A 23,737-nucleotide genomic window follows, 5' to 3' on the forward strand; every position below is an offset into this window, starting at 1 on the left:
ATACAATGATGTCCTCCTTTTAACCCTATCTATCTATCTATCTATCTGTCTGTCTGTCTGTCTATCTATCTATCTATCTATCTATCTATCTATCTATCTATCTATCTATCTATCTATCTATCTATCTATCTATCTATCTATCTATCTACCTGTCTGTCTGTCTGTGTGTCTGTCTGTCTGAATATTTATTGGGCATTATTTATGCAAAATTATTATGTATTATAATATATTATTATATTGTTTTAATTTATAAGTAACATTATAGTTGTATACTGTACATATGTACTCTCTCTTTCTCTCTCTCGGTGTATCTCTCTTACAGATATTTGGTGTGAAGTATCTGGCATTTGTCCACTGACACTTCTTTTCTATCGCTTTTTAATATAAACCGGACTTCAGTTTTAACCTTCTCACATAGGCTACCTATGCTCACATTTTGGTCTTCACCCTTACCCCAGGCGCGATTCAGAACTGCATTTGCTAATGAAAACTGTCACAGCAACAACCCGCAACCCTCCTCCAGCACTCCAAACCCTCCCCTTTTGAAACGAAATATGCGCCCCTCGTGATAAAATCCAACAGAGATCAGTTGTGAGGAGCGAGCCCGTGAGTCCGAAATCATCTGGATTTATCACGTCTTAGTTTTGGAGCATAAAGACATTGTTCACTAACACCTCATGACTGACTGCAGTCCTCCGCGAACCGTGTAAGCCGCTTCGTGCGCGAATTTTAAACTTTGCGCTTGGGAACCTGTGGCATCTCCAGGTTTTACGCAATGAATTTTTGATCGTTTACCATTGTGGAACTGTATGAGGAGTAGCGCTGATAGATATTTTCGTCTTGTACATACATACATATATATAGATATATATATAGAGATTTTTTTTAGTTAATTTTTGCTGTAATAAACGGAGTTCACCTTTGGCTCGGGTAAGTAAGGTGCTTGTCACTTATCTGGTCAATTTGAAGGCAAAACAAATGTGGCGTGGGTTGTTAAAAGTGTGTATTCTTTTTACATAGGCTGTATATGCGTTTTAACAGTGTTTTTTACTGCTGATTCATTACCACAAATATTACATTTTAGCCAGAGTGCGCCAAGTTGCAAGCGCGTGAACAGGTAACCATAGCAACTCTACGCCGATCAATGGCTTATTGTTCAGTAGCTATCATTCGTCAGTAAATACTTTACTTTATGTACATATGACGGGTGTAATAAAAAAAAAAAGTTTTTTATGGATGCCAAAAGACAAACGGGAATTCCTTTGAAAAATTTGGGCATGTCTAATATTTTAATGCTAGGTGAGGTCTCCTGGTTTTCAGCAGAGCAGAACCACTGTGGGGCAAGTAATTTAATAAACGTGAAAAATTAATATTTGGTTACCACTGTTATCCATAGAAGAATGATTCTCCGAAGATGTCTCCGAATGTTGGCCCTTTTGCTTCTGTACACCTCCGTAAAATCTCAAGGTAATATTGTATACTTACTGTATATATATATATATATATATATATATATGTGTGTGTGTGTGTGTGTGTGTGTGTGTGTGTGTGTGTGTGTACGTGTGTGTGTGTGTACAAGGGAAAGCATGTTATGTACATGTTACACCAACTTTAATCAACATTTTGCCTTCATTTTAAATGGTCCTGTGGTGTAAAATATTCCATATAGCTCAATAAACATGGAGTCAGGATTTGTATATAGTGACAAATTGAATATAGATTAACCAAATGTAAAATAACAAAACATGTACCCATTTTTAGATGCACAACTGGAAGATGAGACCGTTTTTGACTTGTTTGAAACCAGTAGGATCACACACAAGACTATCGGTGTGAAGCTTTTCAAAGGCCTGGACAGCGATGCTCCAGCATACCGCTTCATCCGTTTCGACCAGCTCCCCTCAGTCAGCTCCTCAGCGCTACAAAAACTTCTTTTGCAGATACAAAACAATGAAGGCTTCATTCTGACAGCCACTCTGCGCCAGGACCGCACATCCCGTGGCACCATTCTTGCACTGGAAGGCCCCGGAGAGCGCAGACAGTTTGAAGTTGTTTCGGACGGAAGAACCAACACTTTAGATTTGGTGTACTGGTGGGCTGATGGCTCACGAAATGTGATCTCTTTTGAGGATGTAGACCTCTCGGATTCACAGTGGAAGAATGTAACACTCTATGTTCATGGAGAGATGGCAACTTTGTACATTGGTTGTGTACTTATTGATAGCTTTATTCTCGATGAACCTTTCTATGAACACCTGAGCGCCACAGGTGGTCGTATGTATGTAGCCAAAGGGGCCACACGAGAAAGCCATTTTAGGGTATGTTTTTCCTCCCATAATCAAGAAAAATAAAGTGCATGCCAATAGAAAGCATTAGGACATAAGCTACAGGATATCAAGAATAGTAACTAATAAATTTTTGCTCTTTGTAAGGCAATTTAGTTGGCATTAATAGTAGCAGTGCATGCCAAGCAAGTTGCTGGAAAATGAGTAATAAATTACAGCTGATCCTCCAGTGTTCTGTAAATCCAACCCAACATCCCAGTCCTGGGAGTTATATGTGAACAGTTGAAAATTGGCAAAGTAAGCCTGACAGCAGCTGTTGTTTCTTTCAGGGCTTGCTGCAGAATGTACGTTTTATCTTTGACATCCCACTTGAGGACATTCTGGAGAGCAGGGGATGTGATCTTGGAAACCCAGGTAGGAGGGGCTTGTGAGTCTTAACATTCTTTTAACACTTTTATCCAGCCAAAAAAGATTTGTGGGATCAAGATGAAGTTCCTGTTTAATTGGAACTGCTGTAGGAATATATAACTCACAGACAGGAAGGGATTTGTTCCATAATGATGTCCACTTTTGTTGGAATATTTTGTGTTAAGGTTTTCTTCGGTGTCAACCGAATGGTGGCTTTGGAAAGAATGGGTTCTTAAACTTCTGACTTTTGACATCCTTTGCTCAGGGGCAGGTTTTTGGCTCTTGACACTTAAATTTCTTAATAAACATGTTTATACTGGCTCACGCTTGTGGAGACCTGTGCGCACTCACTCAGATTAGCAGCAACCAGCGTGACTGAAGAAATTATTAGCTTGGAATTGCCATAATGTGCATATATTACAAGCCTGTATTTGTCTAAATAGGCCATCCATCCCGTCTGACTTTGCAAGTGTTTTAAGAGCACATCTGCCCTTGTGATTTAGGGTGTAAGATTGGTATGTTTTTGTAATTTTACAAATATTTCATGTAGGTCATCTTTAGCTTGTATTTAAATGATTTTATCTTGTTAGAAGCAATTGATAGAAGCAACTAATTGTGTGTGGTCAAATAGACAGGTCAGTAGGTCATAAGGCCAAGAAGGGAGAAGGGAAGTTAAAGTTAAACATAAATGCAACCACACACACTCACACTGCCACATACACACGCAGACACACACTTATAGCTACTTGAGAATTAAATGAGTTCCACAAATATAGAAAAACTGTCCTGGCTTCACATAAGGGAGTTCAAACCAAAATACTATCATGGTGTTGACATGTTTTGAACGTCTTGAGTATGTTCAACAAATACCTCTTTATGTGTGATGGTAATATACACGTCATTTATCCAGAAATTATGAAGTTATCTTTGATACTGTCCTTCCTTTCTTTGTTATCTAGCAATAACAAATGAATCAAGTGAAGATATTTACAGTGGTCTAATATAAAATCTAAATGTTTTATATTAGATTTTTAATAATAATTTATTGGGGTAACTCACACTACTGCCCCACCCAGATTTTAATATCATACTATTCCTTCTGAACTACTTAAAAATAACTTTAAAAAAAAATAGCTTTTAAAGACGGTGACCAAGAATTGCTGAGATAGGTCTGTGTGCCTAGAAATAGTTTGCTCGGGGTTACATGTGTGTTACATCACAGGAGCCAATGAAACGTTTTCATTTGATTTCCTATTACAATCTTCAAGCGCCTAAGTGTCGCATATATATTGCAAACAGGTTTAGCTGTCAAGCTGTGAGATTCCCAATGTCTGCATTCTCAGTCTTTGTATTTGCCCTGAAGGTGAAGTGTGTAATTTTTCCGACATTATAAGACTTTCTCTCAACCCACCTTGCTCAAATTATTATAAGTAAGCCATATGTAGTGTGTGGTTTCTCTGAAAAGTGTAAACACTGTGGCTCTATCAAAACATCTCAACCAACCTGACACAATATCCGCTTACCCAGGTTTATGACTAATGGCCGATGCAATTTTCTTTTTTTGTTTTTGTTTTCCAGATCTTGCTCATTTGCACTGCTTTTTGCTTAATGATCAGTATCTTAAATGTTGGATATTGTAGTATACAGTACTTCAAATGTTTGGAATGGTAAAACGAAGTGTCTTATGCTCTCCCAGGCTGGATTCATGATGTACTGGTCTGTTCATCACACAAAACTAATCAGAATTTCTTCTGTCTTTCCTCAGTCGAGGTGAATGTAGTCAGCGAGAGTGAAGAGGAGGTGGAGGTTCCATCTTCAATTGCCACCAACGTGATTGGACAGAATACAGATGTTCCAGCAACCAGTTCCTCAGAACTGATGTGTGAACGTTCCTGTGAAGAACTGGCCAACCTCTTCCAGGAGCTCAAGGGTCTCAGAGTTGTCGTTAGCAACCTCATAGATGGTCTGCAGAAAGTGGTGAGTCCTGTTGTGTCACTTTGTAACCTGTGTTATCCTACGCCTAAACAGGCCTAAACAAGACTGGCCACCTACTGTATAACTTCTGTTACTTAGAAAAGAGAGGCTAACCTTACTTCTAAGATCTAACGCGCAGATATAGCATGCCATATTGTTGAAGTTAACTGATTTTGTCAGATGTTTAAAAAATGCGAGTGCAGTTATGTTTGTGGGCACATTAACAGGATAGTTGGACCATAATTTGGTATCTACCCACATAACTGTGGCTTGAATGTGAGCTCAGTAAATCACTGTGTTAGATGTTTTCTGTTGGAAAACATCTAGAATTTTCAATGCATGAAAATTTATAGTTATTTTGACTGCTGGTTATGTTTGAATGTGTGGAAAGACTGAATGATGTCTCATTACAGCATGAAGATGAACAACTGTGTGATTCATTTCAAATTGACTTTTTAGACAGAAGAAAACACGGCGATGAAGGAGGCATTAAATAAGATGCAGAGTCTTTCGGAGCAGACTATGTGCTGGCAAGATGGTCGTGTGTTTGAGGACAAAGAGGACTGGATTGTGGATAGCTGTACTAAATGTACCTGCCAAGAAGGAAAAGTTGTTTGTCGTCAGATCACTTGTCCTCCAGTGGCATGTGCCAATCCATCCTTCATCGATGGCGAATGCTGTCCAGTTTGCTTTCGTAAGTGTATACATGATGCATGAGATATAGCACAACCAAATTTGTGTGTTTTGTTGTCTTTATTTATGTCTTTGGTAACAAAATTTAAATAAATTTAAATAAATAAAAATTGCATACTTGTATTTAACTTTAATTCATCTTTTCCATATCAGGAAAAAAATACATTTTAAAATATATTCAAATAGAAAACCGTTATTTTAAATTGTAATAATATGTCACAATATTAATGTTTTTACTTTATTTTTCGATCAGTTAAATGTACTTGGTAAGCCTAAAAGAGACTTCTTTCAAAAAAAAAAAAAAAATCTTACAGATTCCAGCCTTTTTTGTGTTTAAATATTGTACAGTCCTAAAAACATGCAGCATATATATTTGTACATTTTGCTTATGGTGTTGTATTTTTTACGTCTAGCAATGGATAGTGATGATGGCTGGTCTCCATGGTCAGAGTGGACTCAGTGCACAGTCACATGTGGAAGTGGCACTCAACAGAGGGGGCGCTCTTGTGATGACACAAGCAATAAATGTGCTGGACCCTCGATTCAGACACGCAAGTGCAGTTTGGGAAAATGTGATCGCAGAGGTATGAATACAACCACTGTATGTGTGATAGCTGGCAGTAAATCATTGTAGCAGGCTTATAAAAACATTATGTTTTGCACTAATAGTTCGCCAGGATGGTGGCTGGAGCTTATGGTCTCCATGGTCAGCCTGCTCAGTGACATGTGGAGAGGGACTGATCACACGTATCCGCCACTGCAATGCACCTGTTCCACAAAGAGGTGGAAACGACTGTGCAGGTGATGGACGAGAGACACAGAGCTGTAACAAGGACCCCTGTCCAAGTGAGTATTGGATATTTAGTCACCACTGTTATATTTAACAGCCACCCTGATGTTCAGATCTTAACTGAAAAACATTGAGAGGATGATTTTATTCTTTCCAGGTGTTATATTATCATTAGAGCAGGAAGGGTACACAAATTTGGGCGGTTTGTTCAATCAGAGAATTATGGCAAAGATGCTCATGACATAGCAGATGGCTGGGAACACCCTAAATTTTAAAGTTTTTTCCTAAGGTTTTTTCAATCAGGGTCTATTGAATGTTTAGGATCTGGGCTAACTTTTAGTTTCTGAACAGCAGTGCCTGCCAGAAGAGGGCATGCTATGTGTATTGTGCCTGCTTATTTGGGGTGTTTATATGTTATTTCTGCATTAGCCAGGAATGTGCGTGCACACATTGGAGGCATTACATAACATAACATTTGGTCCAAAATAAAATCCAAGTTAATCCATATCTAAAAATGTTTTTTAGCTAGTTTTATTAGTTAGTTTCATTACATCAATATCAGTGCTTTGAAGTCTGCAGTAGAATATCTGTGTTGTGTTCTTTTAAAATTGCATAAGCTTAACAATGGCACAATAAAACTAAATAACCAGTTTAATACAAAACAAAAATGGAATAACAAGCAGATGGACATTGTCACATTAAAAACACAACATGGTACTTTATATTATACAATTATATAAACATTAATTTCATAAGGTCACAAAACAGATGGCATAGATGCCCTCGGGGGGCACTTAGTCCCTACAAACAGATTTGTGCATCAAACATTTGGGGTGGGATATCTAACAGACGTAAAGTAACCCATGTTGTGCCATTTAGTTGATGGTGGCTGGGGTCCATGGTCTCCCTGGGCAACATGTTCAGCTACATGTGGAGGGGGTCTGAAGAGTCGTGTTAGGGAGTGTAACAGCCCTGGACCACAGCATGGAGGAAGGAAGTGTCTTGGAGACTCCATTGAAAATGAAGTATGCAACCGACAGGAGTGTCCTATTGGTAAGAAAAACAAACTTGTGAACAAAATATGTTGCATATATGCCCTTTTACAGTGCTTTACCCTTTTTACCTCCTAAAATGTTCTTAGCATTAGACACAGAAATTAAGAAAGAAAGAATAATATGTGATGTTTTACACTAAAACGAGTGCTGTGTTGATTTTACAGATGGCTGTCTTTCGAACCCTTGCTTCTCCGGAGTCGAGTGTATCACAGCTTCTGATGGATCCTGGGAATGTGGACCCTGTCCAAATGGTTACCATGGCAATGGAACTTCCTGTGAAGATGTCAATGAGGTGAGCAAAATCATATCAGATTAATTACATCATAATACTTCTAAACAAACTTGTAACCCTAAGTATTAAAATTGGCATGTTAAGATTTCAAACCAAACAGCTGTCTTTTTAGTCATATATATTTACATTGAAAAAGGAACCAAAAGCCATATCCAGACGTCAGAATATCATGGAGACTAGGGGGTCAGTTATTTTAAAATGCCAACAACTTGATGTTTCTGATCCTTGTACTGCTTTTCTATTTCTCTCTTTTTGCTTCCTTTGCATTCTGCGGTGTGCAGTGCGATATGGTATCAGATCTGTGTCATAAGGTGGGTGGCCTACAGCAATGTGTGAATACAGACCCTGGATTCCACTGTCTCCCCTGCCCCCCGCGCTACAAAGGGACTCAGCCCTACGGCATAGGAGTGGAGTCAGCTAAAACCAACAAACAGGTCAGTCATATATACATCACCCTGCATACCACTTACCAAATGGCTAATTTACATCCATCCTCCCAACGGATACCTACAGCATTGAGTTCTCAAAGTTCAGGGTCATGTGTGTTTAAATAGACAAAGTTTCAATATCTGTTGTTGTTTTTTTCCCTATGAATAGGTGTGTGAACCCTACAACCCCTGCAAGGACAACAGCCACAGTTGCCACAAGTATGCTGAATGCATCTTCCTTAGTCACGTCAGTGACCCAATGTACAAGTGTGAGTGCCGTACTGGTTATGCTGGAGATGGCATCATCTGTGGAGAGGACTTTGATCTGGATGGATGGCCAAACCAGAATCTTGTGTGTGGAGCAAATGCCACCTACCATTGCAAAAAGGTACTACATAACTACATTAATCAGTATCATGCCCTCCATTTGGAATCATGTGTCAATTTAATAGGAAAAATGCATAGAACATTTGAATATATTGAAGACAAAATGCTAAGAGTAAAGCAAACACCTTTATAAACCTCACAGGACAATGGCATCAAGTCAGGCAGGGGGCCCAGTGACCATGAACTAGAGGAGTGTTCTGATTTGGCCCAGTGTTTACTGTCTATCGTGCCTTTTGGAATCTTATATTTTATATCCCTTAAATGTCTTTGTGGTGAAGTGTTTAGCCAAAGAGCAAAAGCAGTAATTACATAGTTCTTCTCCTGTGATGAATAATTGCTTGATTATGTCATGATACACCGTGGAGAAAAACCAGAACCAGAATCTGCAAGACATCATAGATCTGAAACCTGGGAAGCAAAGAGAGCCAAGTGAGAAAGAAATAAAGGATAAAATATGCGCACATAATAAATAAAGGAAAATATTGGTAATGCACAGAATGAAGAATTGAGATATCATAGCAAAAGAAGCTTGAAATTTCATATATATATATACTGTATATTCAAGTGTACATATGTATGTATATAAACACAATCATTTAAAGATTTTTGTAAGAAGTTTTATGCTCATCAAGATTGCATTTATTTGTTAAAAAAATACAGTAAAAAAACAGTAATATTGTGGAACAAATACTATTGCAATATTAAATAACTGTTTTCTTTATTTTAAAATGCAATTTAATCCTGTAATGGCAAAGCTGAATTTTGAGCAGCCATTACTCCAGTCACATGCTCCTTCAGAAATAATTCTAATAGGTAATTTGGTGCTCAATAAACATTTCATTTTATTATAAATGTTTGTAAGCAGTTGTACTGCTTAATGTTTTTTGTTGAAACCATGATTTTTTTCAGGGTTGTGTGAAGAATAGAAAGTTCATACACATTATTAAACAAAAGAACAAAATCGTTATTATTTATTGTTTTGTTGTGGTGGCTTATTTTTATACATTCCACAGGTGTGTCACCACATGCAGTTCAGGAGAGAAGAACATAATTTCTAATGCTAAATCTTCCAGTCAGGAAGATGTGCAGGTTGCGACAGATGCTTTCTTTAATAAACATTAAGTCACATTTTAGTAGTCTTCAGCTTTTGGCTTCGATTTGCTCACAAGAGTCAGATTATGAGTTTTACGAATCAATATGCACTGCTTGTGCTTTCACTGTGAAAAGGCCTGTGTTTCTGCAATTAATTTATTTATTTATTTTCCAATCTCTGTAGGACAACTGTCCGACTTTACCCAACTCTGGTCAGGAGGACTTTGACAATGATGGGCAAGGAGATGCTTGTGATAAAGATGATGACAATGATGAAATTGTGGATGAAAGGGTAAGGCAGATTTAGTACATGTGAGGTTTATGGACTTGTCTTCATGCTACTGATGTGTATAATAGACTGTGTGCATATAGACACCTGTATATGATATTTCTTCCAGGACAACTGCCCCCTGATGTATAACCCCAGGCAATATGACTATGACAAGGATGATGTTGGAGACCGTTGTGATAACTGCCCATATGAGCATAACCCTGCTCAGACCGACACCGACAACAACGGGGAAGGAGATGCCTGTTCTATTGATATGGATGGAGATGGTACAAAAAGCCTTGATCCTCGTTTATACAGTAATCCATGTGACCCATTTTGGATTGCAACAGATGTGATTCCCCTCTTTTTCTTTCTTTTTCTTTCTGCTCTTAGAGATTCTAAACGAGCGAGACAACTGCCCTCTCATTTACAACACGGACCAGAAAGACACAGATTTAGATGGTGTCGGAGACCAGTGTGATAACTGCCCCTTAGTTCACAACCCACAGCAGGTCTGGAGGAAAATGGAAACTGACTGCTTTTGCAGTTTTTAAACATCTTTATTCATTTTTTTTAATGAATGTACCATTTTGTTTTTGCAGACGGATGCAGATAATGATCTAATTGGAGACCAGTGTGATGACAACCAGGACATAGATGAAGATGGCCATCAAAATAACATGGATAACTGCCCGTACATAGCCAATGCTAACCAAGCAGACCACGACGGAGATGGGAAAGGAGATGCTTGTGATTTTGATGATGATAATGATGGCATTCCTGATGACCGGGATAACTGCAGACTAGTTTCCAACAAGGACCAAACAGACTCTGATGGTAAAAACACTACTTAGGTAGTTATATGTACTACATAAAAAATATCCATCTTATTTTGGTCTCTGTTTATAGTATATAAAAAAATAATAATTATATATATAATGGCTTATTATAAATTAAATAGCATAAAATATTGTAAATAAAATTATAAGAACAAATTATGTAAACATGTTAGAAAGATATATATTTGCATAAATTATTACTTTTGTGTTTTGAACCGCTACACTAAAACATCTTACAGTACACTTCATATCTCGCTTTATATATCATATGTCATTTCTGGTCTTTACCATTTCACTCCAGAATAAGGAATTTGTTGAAATAATGACGAGACTAATTAATGATATATGGCATCATGTGGACAGTTGCTCTGCAGATTACCAGAGAAAACCGATAAACAACGTTAAGAATTTTCCTCTGGGCTCCTCACACCTGTTTGTCTTAATACGCAATCCTGCATTCAATTTTTGTGTCATGCAAGAGTCTGTTGTTTTGGATGTTGTTCATATTTCCTATGAGGGTTGTCCAAAAATCTGTCCCATAAAAAGAAAATCAAAAACAAGGCATAAAAAGCAGGCAGATAAGAATTGCATAAATTTCTCTCCATCAGAAAAGCTGAAGAGTTGCATCCTGGGGTAGTACTCCACATCTTTTTGTGTTTTATGGGGTATTTTAGACACAGATATACGCAGCTTGACATTAAGCCTAAAAGGTATAATGGTTGAATAAGTTCTCTGTTGTCGTGCCATGCTTACTGCTTGTGTTTTCTTTTATAAAGTGGATTTAAAATTTAAGTGGGATGAAATTTGCCTTGGCATTATAAAGGGTTTTCCTTTCAGCAGCCCTCTGATCTCGAAGTGCTAGCTGAAGCTGTCATGGTCTATGGGGAGACCGGAGATCTTTGAGGTTTTGTTGGCTTAAAGAGACAATCCTAAAGCTTTGGGAAAAGCTATTGTTTTCCAAAAGGACAAGTACCTCTTGGCTAAGACGACACTGTGATGCCAGTAGTTTGCAGATCAAATGATTGAATGTTTTGAAGCTTAGATTTGATTTTTCAAGGTCAGTTGCTTTGGAGTATTTTATGAAATGGTTATACCAAGAGTCTTAACACGAACGGTGTATATGGCTTTAAATGACCTCATAATCTCATAATGATCTGTTTATAATTATTTGTCTAGTTTAACCTACTTTGACACTCAACCTAGAAGTTGGTTTAACGTTCTTATGTTTTCTCTCAGGGGATGGCCGTGGTGACGCCTGTGAGAATGATTTTGACAACGACGAAGTCCCGGATATCTTCGATGCCTGCCCGGAAAACAATGCCATCAGTGTCACAGATTTCCGGAAGTTTCAAATGGTTCACCTCGACCCCAAGGGAACCACACAGATAGATCCCAACTGGGTGGTCCGAAACCAAGGCAAAGAGCTTGTACAGACTGCCAACTCAGACCCTGGAATTGCAGTGGGTAAGTGAGCTTTAATGTAAACATTTCCTAACTTAAAAAGCTAAAATGTGCCAGTATTGATTTTCCAATTGTCTTTCTGCACTATAACAGGCTTTGATGAGTTCAGCGCTGTGGATTTCAGTGGGACCTTTTATGTGAATACAGACAGGGATGATGACTATGCAGGTTTTGTGTTTGGATACCAGTCTAGCCGACGATTTTACGTAGTAATGTGGAAACAGATCACGCAGACGTACTGGGAAGAGAAGCCATCAAAGGCGTTTGGCATCTCTGGCGTCTCTCTCAAGGTGGTCAACTCCACCACAGGCACTGGGGAAATTCTACGCAATGCATTATGGCACACAGGCAACACCAAACAGCAGGTGAACTCTCCCTTCACTTGTATTAGCCCTGACAGACTTCTCTTTTCATGCCATTACTAACAATAAACCATCCAATAAATTCCCATGATTCAAAGCAGTGCCGTTTGTCTAAGTGCTTAAAATGATGGATGGCTCTCCAATATCTTTTAGGTACGCACTCTGTGGCACGACCCGAAGAATATGGGCTGGAAAGACTATACAGCCTACCGCTGGCATCTCATCCACAGACCGAAGACTGGCTTCATTAGGTACAGACTCAGACTTTCACTACTACAAGTAAATAGTTTTTGTGATGTGTATATAATATAATATAATATAATATAATATAATATAATATAATATAATATAATATAATATAATATAATATAATATAATATAATATAATATTTCAAAGATAATAAATCATATAAATAAAAATATAATATATAAATATATAAAAGTAATATAAACAATTATAAATAAAATTTTATCAATAGCCTTATGAATATTATACTTGTTTATTATATTATATTATATTTGAACATGAATGTGGCATGATGTGTAGCTAAGTATGGTGTCCCATACTCAATATAATATAATATAATATAATATAATATAATATAATATAATATAATATAATATAATATAATATAATATAATATAATATAATATAATATAATATATATAGTTTTTTTTAAATAACATTATGAATATAATATTAATGTTTATCATTTTTATACTATATAACAATATAAAAAATAATGTGGTTTCATTAGGCATAGACTCAGATTCCATCTTGTTTTAAACAGCAACTACCTATTGTGTTCCTAGACACATATTTTTGTAATATGTGTAGAATTTATTTGAATAGAAGAGAATTTCATTTTTACATTATATAAAATAATATGAAAGATGTACATTTTATCAATTATATTATAAATATAATTAGTGTGTAGTATATTTTATACATTTTATAACATATCAATATAAAAAAAAATATGTGAAAATGTTATGTTTATAAAAATATGTAATTTTTTTTTCTCCCAGAGTTGTTGTGTATGAAGGCAAGCAGATCATGGCAGACTCAGGCCCCATTTATGACAAGACATTTGCAGGTGGAAGAATCGGGTTATTCGTTTTCTCCCAGGAGGCCGTCTTCTTCTCTGACCTCAAATATGAATGCAGAGGTGAACAAATATGCACTTCATTTACAGATAAAAATCATTTAAATATCCTGTGATCTTCCTTTTTTCTAATAATATATATATATATATATATATATTTTCTTTTTTTTTCAGATAACTGAGTGTGATTGGTGTGCTGTATCTCCTGTCATGGACTTTTCTGATCAAAGCAAATCCGGATCAGTGTAGTGCCTTAGTAAAAAAAGAAAATGAGACTTTCTGCAATAAGGGCCCACATGAGAGGAGTACTCAGTTCCACAAACCAGAGGTGCCTTCAAGAAGTGAATATACCTTCACTTGGCCAAGTATGAAATAAAACAAAAGTTTGGTCAGCATTGCTTTAGATTCTCAGTTAAATGTTGCACAAATAATCTTTGTAATGCTACATTGAGTCCTGCCATCTTGAAAATGAACCCAAGGCTGTGAGTGTTGAGGGTTTATCGTTTTCATTTTATCTCATCTATTCTTTTATATGTCTTTCTCGTCATCCTTGTGGAGAACATTTTTTGTGGCTTTTGTGTTTGTTGCAAGCATTAGGGGAGATGTATTATTTTCAGACCTTTTCTACTATCTACTGTAACTTATTTGTCTTTTTTCTGGTTATTAGTTATCATTTCTTTTGTAATGTATCCCTCACTGACAAATTGTACATACTTATTTATTTGTTTACATTGACAATTTTTTACAGATGAGGTTTAAAAGAATGTTTTGCATATGTTATCAAATTGCATTCAAGTCAGTAAGGCTTTGTCATTGGCTATTACTGTACAGTATCTACATACAGTAGAAAATGAATGTGACAAGAGGAAGTGTAATGTAATATTCCTGAACATTTCAGAAGTGTAAAGGTGTTTCACATTTCTTTTAAACTACAAAGCCTGCATGTAAGTAACCATCGCTTAAAGGGATACTCGACCCCAAAATAAAAATTTTGTCATTAATCACTTACCCCCATGTCGTTCCAAACCCATTAAAGCTTTGTTCGTCTTCTTAACACAATTTAAGATATTTTGGATGAAAACCGGGAGGCCTGTGACTGTCCCATAGACTGCCAAGTAAATAACAGTGTCAAGGTCCATAAAAGCTATGAAAGTCGTCGTCAGAATACTCCGTCTGCCATCAGACGTGCAATCTGGGTTATATGAAGCGACGGGAACAGTTTTTGTAAACAAAGAAAACAAAAATAACTGAACAGCATACGCAGCATACGGTGATATGTAGAGACACAGAGGAGACTGTTGACAAAGGAATTGTTGAATAATGTCGTTATTTTTGTTTTCTTGGCTTACAAAAAGTATTCTTGGCACTTCATAAGTTACGGTTGAATCGCTGATGGCAGATAGACTATTCTGACGATGTCTTTCATACTTTCCTGGACCTTGACAGTGTAACCTACTTGGCAGTCTATGGGCAGTCTCAAGCCTAACAGGTTTTCATCCAAAATATCTTAAATTATGGTCAGAATACGAACAAAGCTTTTATGGGTTTGGAATGACATGGGGGTAAGTGATTAATGACAAAATTTTCATTTTGGGGTGGAGTATCACTTTAACACCGGTTCTCAGTGATCCCAGCCGCAGAGACTTTTCTTGCTCTTATAGGTACAATGGTAAAAAAACAGGATTGGGATCTCAGTAACTCTGCAGTTTCTAGGTCATCCTAACTTGGCATTGAACCAGCCATTTATAAGGTTTCCACTTTACCAGCACACTCTTTTCTGTTTTTTTTTTATTCAGTAAGAAAGCACCATTCAGGAAATGGCAGTGAGAGATTTAATATAAATTTCATATTTTTATGAGCTGATAAAGGATTATATATTATGCCTCTCATGTATATGCTTTAAATGTCAACTTGTTTCATTTAAAGTCATTTCATTCACCACGCATTACAGAGCACTTCATTAGATGTTAGACTCAAGATTCATCTACAGTGTATGGCTTGCTGCTAGTCACATTTTTAGGTATCATACTTGTTTTTATTAACTAACAGAAGGTTGTTTTTGATATTTTGATCACTCATACTTTTCATGGCAAATATGTGATGAAATAACTTTTGTCAATAAAATTATATAAAAAAACTACATGACTCAGTTATAAAAAAAAAAAATTCAATTTTCATTGTTTTAATGTAAAGAATTAAAATTCCTGCACTTATTCAACTATTTGTATCTGTTTGATTTTATTTAAATAATCATATTTTGGATTTATTCAAATTGCTTATATCAGCATAAATCTGTTCATTGTTAAAACTGTTTACTTAGTTTAAAGCACAAACATGGTGAAAATATGGCTAGCTGTGGAACAAACATCAGGCAAAATGTATTGAGTTTGAAACAAATTGGAGTGACTGATCAATGATAAATATAGAAACGTGATTATTGTTCATTTAAGAGAAAATTAAAGTTGCCAGTGCAACATAAACAAAACACTACTAAGTGCATCTTTAATGATTCAATTCTTAATTTTAAAATAAACCAAATTTAAAGTAGTGGTTTAATTCATTAATGCAAATGGACTCATGGACCATGCTAACCATGTCCAATTTTGGTAGTGTTTTTCTCTCTTCCATCTGGTGATCCTCTGGGCTCTCTTTGGAGCATTTAGGGGAAAACAGTGCTTGGTAGAATTAAGGCGGCATGTTGTCCTCCAGTAATTCTGGTCTCTGAAAGCGTGCCCACATTTCACTGCTTTCAGATGCTGCAGAGTATTTTGAAAAGCATTTAGAGGCTGACGTGTTAAAGATACGCGAGCTTAAGTGTGTTTTCGTGTGCATGCAGCTGACACAACTGTGCAATTAGGGGATAATTAAGAGGAAGTGCTGTGTTCAATTTAATGATTGGGCCACATAGCAACATGAAAACAATTTATTTATTTTTTTGCTAACAGACAGAGAGATTTACATGCGAAGTATCTGAAGCTGATTCTGTTATCTTTCATGTGGAGAATCTGCGGTTTTTGAAAGCAGAGAATTTTTAGAAACTGGAGAGCATCATGAAATATGTCATCTTTGAACTAGATGCACATAAATGATGCACTCTTAATGCTTGGATGTGGTGCTACCATTATTTAGTAGGCCTATAAACAGATCCAGCTGTGCTCACAGTACACTGCAAACCCAGCGTGATGAACCTAATGCTTGTGCTGTAATTTTCAAGTGGAGACATCAGACATTGTTCTTGTCCTAGGGACAGGCACAAAACGGTGAGAAAGGAAGAGCGAGATCTCAAAGGAAGCTTCTAAGAAAGCTATTAAGTCTGTTTCTGGAAAGCATCATTAAAAACTAAAGCCTTTGCAATATTTTGTATGATTGAAGCATCTAGGTAATTAAATGAAACACATGAGATATTGCAGGACACAGTGTTCTTTACTGTTTTGAACAACAACACTGTGACAAGGTCCATTTACCTCAGATGAACCGTTTCTCTCTCTCTTCTGTTTTTTTTTTTTTTTTTTTTTTTTTTTTTTAAATTTTAATAATAAGACATAAAACACACAAGGAGATACCAAAAAAAGAAAAAAAGATCCAATTCAGTCCAAGCAGTATTATGGAATGAAATCTTCTCTTGACTTTTGTATTGGAGATTTTCCGATCTGAAGCTAACAAAAAGCATTAAATCTGCCAACATTTTAGGATTAGGGTTTGAATTTAATACATCTTTCCTTTACTGTTCATCTAAATACATTTTAAGGCATTATTGGATCTCACTCTTTATTACCTTATTCATCATTATGAAAAAGAACCATAATGACAGAAATATATAAATAAAGTGATAAAACGCAAGAAATAAAGTAGCTGAAATTTATGAACGGGACAGGTCAGAAATAGTTTCCTCTTCTTCTTCTAGACAAAAATAGCACAAGGGAAAATCTCAGTTTATTGTACTTAAATATTTACAAATACAGGTATAATAATAATTAACTTTTTTTTAAAAAAATGGGATACTAACTGTTCAAAAGTCTGAGGTGAGCAAGATGTATTTTTAATGTTTTTGAAAGAAGTCTATTATGCTCAACAAGGCTGTATTTATTACTTAGACTAAAAACATTAATATTGTGAAATATTATTACAATTTAAAATAAATCTTTTCTATTTAAATGTTTAAAATGTACTATGTTCCTGTGATGGCTAAGCTGAATTTTTAGCAGTCATCTGTATCACATGATCCTTCAGAAATCATTCTAATATGCTGTCTTGCTGCTTAAGAAACATTTCGTATAATTATCGATGTTGAAAACAATTCTGCTGCTTAATATATTGAAAAGCACATGCTAATGGCCCATCAATGGTCCATTTTTGGAGGCCAACTAGAATGACAAGCCAGTACCCCTGAGAGATGGTTAAGATGTTCAGTAGCAGAAATGGAAAGTTTCACACTTTTATCTTTACCTCCTGTGCATTGTGTGACTGTACAACAATTTCCCATAATCCACATAGTCCTTCAAAACTGGGAAACTGGCTTAGAAATATTGTTGCAGGTCAAATGTGTGCAGAGAGAACTCTTTTATCACATGAGCATGTTTTTGAAATGATTTTATCTGCTGTTGTCATTCTTGTTCCAGCAGGGGTAAAATGCAGAAGACTAATGGGTCATGGTGAGTAGAGCAATCCAGTACTGTTGATGAATGTTAATATGCAGCCATCTGAACAGTGCTTTTCTTCTCAAGACCCAAAATGACGATCTGCAAAGTTCATTAATTATTATCATTTCTTAAAATATTACTTTGATCCTGTTTTGGAAGAATACTGCAGAGGCCAAGCAGGCGGATAAAAAAACATTTTCCATGTTTTTAGAATTCCTCTTTCGAAACACAAGCCTCCCATGTGGCAGGATGGACCCGTGATATTTTTTGGAAATTGGGGGTAACGTTTAAAGTTTACTACCTACTATATCATCTGCAGTAAGCACATAAAAGATGCAATGATTACATAAAATAAAAAAAACAATAAAGTGATGTAATGTAGGCCGCCCAGTTGTTTTTTAGTGGCATCAATATTTAATTGATGAACTAATTACTACACAATTTAAGAACGTCAACAAGTTTTCCTCAAAAGAACACATCAGAGACTCAGAAAACTCCTTAAGGGAATAGCTTACTCAAAAATGAAAATTTGTTGAGAATTTGCTCACCCTCAGGTCATCCAAGATGCAGATGAGTTTATTTTCTTCATCAGAACAGATTTGGAGAAATGTAGCATTACATCACTCGCTCACCAATGGATCCTCTGCAGTGAATGGGTGCCGTAAGAATGAGAGTCCAAACAGCTAATATCTACATGAGTCCAGTCTATCAATTAAGCATTAAACATTAATCTTCTTTTTCCTATTTTGCATCCTATAAGCTCACCAAAGGTTAACATTTATTCAAAAACAAATTGGTTGTCTTACATTTGGCAGATATTATAGTGACCAGTTAGCAGACTAAATGTCTTTCACACATGGTTTGCTTTGGGATTCTAATGATACTTACAGCATGTTGTGGCCAAAAACAACAGCTTGTTTTGTAGACACCATACAGAGCAAGAGGAACTGAACTGTCACAACAATGGTTTAGCTCTCACTAATCACACTCTATGGTCAATACATGCTTAATTACATTGGCTTACTCATCTGCATATTTGTCCTATAGGTCTAAGGCTATTTCAAGCAAATGTTTGCACATATCATAACAGTTTTACCAGTTAAATAAATATCTTGGCCCAGAAACGTCTAAACTAATTTACGTTATCTAAACATCTTCAGAAAAAGCAGAGAAACAAAGACTGACCATCATTAATTACCTTCAATATTCATAATTTACTGACAGGTAGACTATTTTTTGTGTGTGTGTGTGTGTGTGTGTGTGTTTGTTTGTGTGTGTGTGTGTGTGTGTGTGTGTAAGAAATAAACCAGAAAGGGGGAAGGGAGATAAAAATTGCCGTTTTACTTTAATCCAAAGGTAAGCAAAATTGCTTACAACACTAAACAACACTAGCCTTCATCAAGATTCAGTGTCGAAATACATGCCGTTCACAATTTTTTTTTTCAAGGGAGTTTATGATTTTAAAACAGCTTATTCCAAAAATCTCCTCAGTTCATTAAGGAACCATATAGAAAAACCCTGTCTGTTTCATTCATTCACATAGAGGTGTAAGTCATCTGCAAAGGTAACACACTTATTTTAAATGCATTTGATGTGAGTGCAAACAACTTAATCAAAGACACCATTCTGACTTCACTATTGGCAGGCAAATAAACATGAATTAATGCTGCAAGGGTGCCAGTTTCAATGTTTTGAAAATAGAGGGACCACAAGACCAAGTATTCATTTCAGAGCAAATTGCAGATGCATCTTTTCAGTTGTCGTACAGAGGCATGGCAAACTGATGATGTATGATTCAGGGTAGATCAAGAGGATATTAACATTGTCACATGCTGGCCATGAAGTTCAGCACATTTCAAATGCCAGCCACTTTCACATTTCTGTGTACCAAGCCAACCGTCTGTCTGAGAGGTAAAGCTGATTAGCTCTGCACTCAAAACACCAAAAAATGGTATTGAGGTCATGAAGGAAGATGGCAGATTAAATTAGAAAAGCTTTACATAAAGCAGGCTCTCAAAGTGTTGTTATTAACTTCATGGGCAAAACTTTGTGGGCTACTGCCGTTTAAAAGTATAAAATTCTCCAGCCTCTTATTTTTTTTTTCTCCTTCATTTTTAAAATATGATCCTTTGACATATTTAAAAGCCAGTAGTCAGATATTATAGGTAGGACTAAGTTTTTAGATAAATCCCAATCGGAGCCCCTTAAGGGATTTGGCTGGAGATGGTAATTTCTTTTTTTAGATGGGATGAAAAATTATATTTCAGTGCATTTGAATTGGCTTGCAAAACTTTTTTTTTTTTTGATAAACATAATATGCAGTCTCCGGAAAAACAATATTTTAGTGCTTTTGTGTTTCTTGGGGGAATGAAATACTTTTGCAATAGAACACAAAAGCATTGAAATATAATTTTTCTTCTCATGTCATTTTTTTTCATCACCATGTTCCCTTAGGAGCTCCATAAAATCTTTATTTGAACACATTTTAATGTCGATATCGATAAAATTTCAAGCTCAGTCTTTTACACTGTGCACTAGAAATGCTAGATCTGGGGTTCTCAACTCTGGCCCTCGAGGTCCACTTTCCTGCAGAGTTTAGCTCAGACCAACCCTAATCAAACACACCTGAGCAAGCTAATCAAGGTCTTCAGGATCACTAGAAAGTTACAGGCATTTGAGTTTGATCAAGGTTACAGCAAAACTCTGCAGGAAAGTGGACCTTGAGGGCCAGAGCTGAGAACCCCTGTGCTAGATTATTAGTTATTTAGTTATTCTTTATTTAGTATTTCTAGCATTAACTGCACAGCAAAGCACATAGAAGAATGCTATTGAGTTTTTTGCCAGTGGCCTTAAAAAAAGAGCGATATAAATCAGAGGAGGTAATGCATACTTAATTCTCAGAGGAGTCTTCAGAATGCAGTGTGCTTACCACAGCTCTTCATGGACTAGACCCAGTGTAAGAGCCCCTGTGGGGTGGACTTGCCGGCAGGGATGGCTTTTCCAGATGCCGGCATGGATGTCTTTTCTGTGTCCGGACAACTGCCTATGTCCAAGGTGAACCGCAGAACTTGTTGAGCCAGGAGGCTTCTCCTGCACTCAACTTGAAACATTATGCATAAATATGCTGCATGTGGCCCCAATCAATGATGTGCCCCAAAAAGTACAGCTGAGAACATACACGCTGAATGGCAGCTCCTGCCAAAGCACGCAACCCGGCTAATGAGCGGCTGCCTGGCGGGCACATGGCATCAGGGTGCTTGTGCGTCACAAAAGGATGACAAACAGAGGCCAGCTGTCAGATTTGTACTGATCTCAATTTCAGCACTATTGCAACATAAGCCTGGGAACTAGTCAACAGCCCAGGGATGGTCAAAAACAACCCAAATACAAATGCCAACCATTGAGACAGAATGTTGACTCTGGCTGGAAAGCTCTACACGTGTTCGCTTCCTGTCTTAGAGGCTATGCCATGGTTACAGCGAAAAATATAAGCAGGCTGTGCCATGCAAGAGACAAATGATAGACTAAAGACAAGGTTAGGTGGAGACAAACAACATGATCTCCTTTGATTTATGAAGTAACCTCATGTTGGATTTTGGGAAGTTCTTGTTTTAAACATACAGGACATTTAATCCCTATGTGCGCATTGACATTTCATCTGTCTTTCCTTTAAGCCAGTAACTGAAAGAAAAAGGCCTTCTGTGAAGCACTAAAATGAAGTTGGAATGCTTTGAAGCATTTATGCTTCTCTGCCGTTTCTTTATGCGCACAGGTGCAGATCAACAGCGTTGACAAAGCCACTGATTATTCTTCATTCTGTGACCTCCTGTTGATGTGGGACATATCTTTACAAGATCTGAAAAATTTTAAGGCACAAATAAGTAATGGAAATAGCATTCCTTATTTGAATAATGGAATAAGCAAGTGAAAATGGCTTTAAACAGTAGGCGATAACCTAGTGATAGCCTTGCAAATCAGAAATTAGCCTACAACCCAAAAATTCCAAACACATAACAAACAACTTCCTCTGTGTTTAAAGTGGCTAAACATGGAAATCACAAGATTTTAAAATATAACACTTACCACAGTAGGATGGAGAAGTACAGTAGACAGAGCAACATCAAAGGTCTGCGGCCGTGAAACAGGAACAATAAATTATACCCAGGTGTAAGACTGACAGTGTTCTAGACACACTTTAAAGGACTAGAACTCTACAGATGTGGCAGGTTAAACTTGTATTTTTTGTTCCACTCACAGTAGAGGAATGCAAATATAAGTGTTAAGGTGACCGAAAGAGTTTCTATGCTTTCAAAAACTTGGTCCCAAGATCAGTTATTAGACTCTTTTCCACAGCCTGCATCTGACCTTTCAAACACCCAACCTCTGCAAATGTCTAAACGTGATTTTTTTTCAGTTTTTGAAGTCACAGTACCCTCCAGTGGCCATTGAAAGGAACTTGCACAAAACTATTATACTTCAAAATCAAATCAGAATGAAAATTAAATGAAAAGTGTTGATTGCTGTAATTAATTCAGACCTGCTCATGTCACATTACAATTTTTTTGTTAGGGGGACCCCCCAAGACTTTGACACAATTCGAACACTGATTCCACCGGCCTCGCGTTTTTAAACGCAAAAACCCATTCTGTGCACCTTAGGGTTTTCAGGTCTGTTTTTATTATGCAGAATTATTATCAGTGAATATCTGGTGATTTTCCACTAGAATAACATAGTTTAATCTTATTGTCAGTTACATTTATGTCAATAATTGTCATAGCAGATTAGCTTTATCATGTTACTTGCAGTATAGCAATTACGGCTCTGTGTCACAGCCTTGTGCCTCTGTGTGAGAACAACAACCTTGACTACTGGGCTCAGGTCTGGCCAGAGGTTTCACATTTCACTCGATCATCCAGAAATAACCCAAAGGAGCAGAACAGAACATAAAAAGGATGCTCTCACAGTTTGATTTTTGTTCAGTACCAAGAATAAATCATACAGTCATCCAGTGATGCAGCAAAACTGCAGAATGGCAAAAGGCGCAGGAAGTACAGCTGTCACATCAAGCTGTCCAGCCACTCAATCTGGCATTAAAACAGAATGAGGACCAGAGTATTGATGAGAGAGTTTGTGAATGTATAACAATTAAATGCAGGAAATGTTCAAAGTGAACTAAGTATGACACACACAAGTAGACACTATCCACGTAAGCAGTCTGATGATCTCAGTTGTATTGTGCATCAGCAGCTTTATCTATAAAATGTGCACCAACCTGTTTATTGAGATAATCATGTCCTGCTGTGTAATTTCTGTGCAGAGGGTGGAGTGATGCTTTTAAAAGGAAGAAACGATCAAATCTCATTTGTCAAAACTGTCAAAAATCATGACATTCGTCCTAGGTCTTCTCGAGACTCAAGAACAAGATCAGTTTGATTCACAAGTAAATTAAGTATTGAAAATATCTGATTCAAAAGAGCAGTTCAATCACAAAACATGAAGTGGATAACAAAACCGGTCTGAATGATTCATTTGTGAATCAAACTGATCTTGTTCTTGCGTTTAGAAGATTGCAGCATAAAGAAACTTGTAATATAGTTGCATAGACCACTTTTATGATACTTTTTCATTGTGCTTTTGTACTCCGGGTTCATTTA

The 23,737-nt window shown here is 36.7% G+C and overlaps 1 protein-coding gene across 1 annotated transcript; it reads left to right on the forward strand.

The window, feature by feature from the left end:
• The first annotated feature begins 588 nt into the window (after positions 1–588).
• Positions 589–14,496, forward strand: LOC109099283 (thrombospondin-2-like). Its single transcript, XM_042767847.1, has 21 exons — positions 589–930; positions 1,397–1,467; positions 1,762–2,318; positions 2,615–2,699; positions 4,459–4,670; positions 5,127–5,361; positions 5,774–5,944; positions 6,030–6,206; positions 7,030–7,203; positions 7,370–7,497; positions 7,779–7,931; positions 8,095–8,313; positions 9,589–9,696; positions 9,803–9,962; positions 10,069–10,187; positions 10,278–10,512; positions 11,751–11,978; positions 12,069–12,340; positions 12,491–12,588; positions 13,367–13,506; positions 13,618–14,496. The coding sequence occupies exons 2-21, from the start codon at positions 1,401–1,403 to the stop codon at positions 13,623–13,625; spliced, it is 3,546 nt and encodes a 1,181-aa protein (XP_042623781.1). The 5' UTR covers positions 589–930; positions 1,397–1,400; the 3' UTR covers positions 13,626–14,496.
• Positions 14,497–23,737: the final 9,241 nt, after the last annotated feature.

The sequence above is a fragment of the Cyprinus carpio genome, chromosome A12, assembly GCF_018340385.1.
Source record: "Cyprinus carpio isolate SPL01 chromosome A12, ASM1834038v1, whole genome shotgun sequence".
In the NCBI taxonomy this organism is placed as follows: domain Eukaryota; kingdom Metazoa; phylum Chordata; class Actinopteri; order Cypriniformes; family Cyprinidae; genus Cyprinus; species Cyprinus carpio.

What these genes read in the sequence shown, in the direction of transcription:
- LOC109099283 (XM_042767847.1), top strand. Translation starts at nt 1,401, where the DNA reads ATGATTCTCCGAAGATGTCTCCGAATGTTGGCCCTTTTGCTTCTGTAC. An exon ending in ATGCTGTCCAGTTTGCTTTC is followed by an intron (nt 5,362 to 5,773) that starts GTAAGTGTATAC and finishes TTTTACGTCTAG; the next exon opens with CAATGGATAGTGATGATGGC. An exon ending in TAGTTCACAACCCACAGCAG is followed by an intron (nt 10,188 to 10,277) that starts GTCTGGAGGAAA and finishes TTGTTTTTGCAG; the next exon opens with ACGGATGCAGATAATGATCT.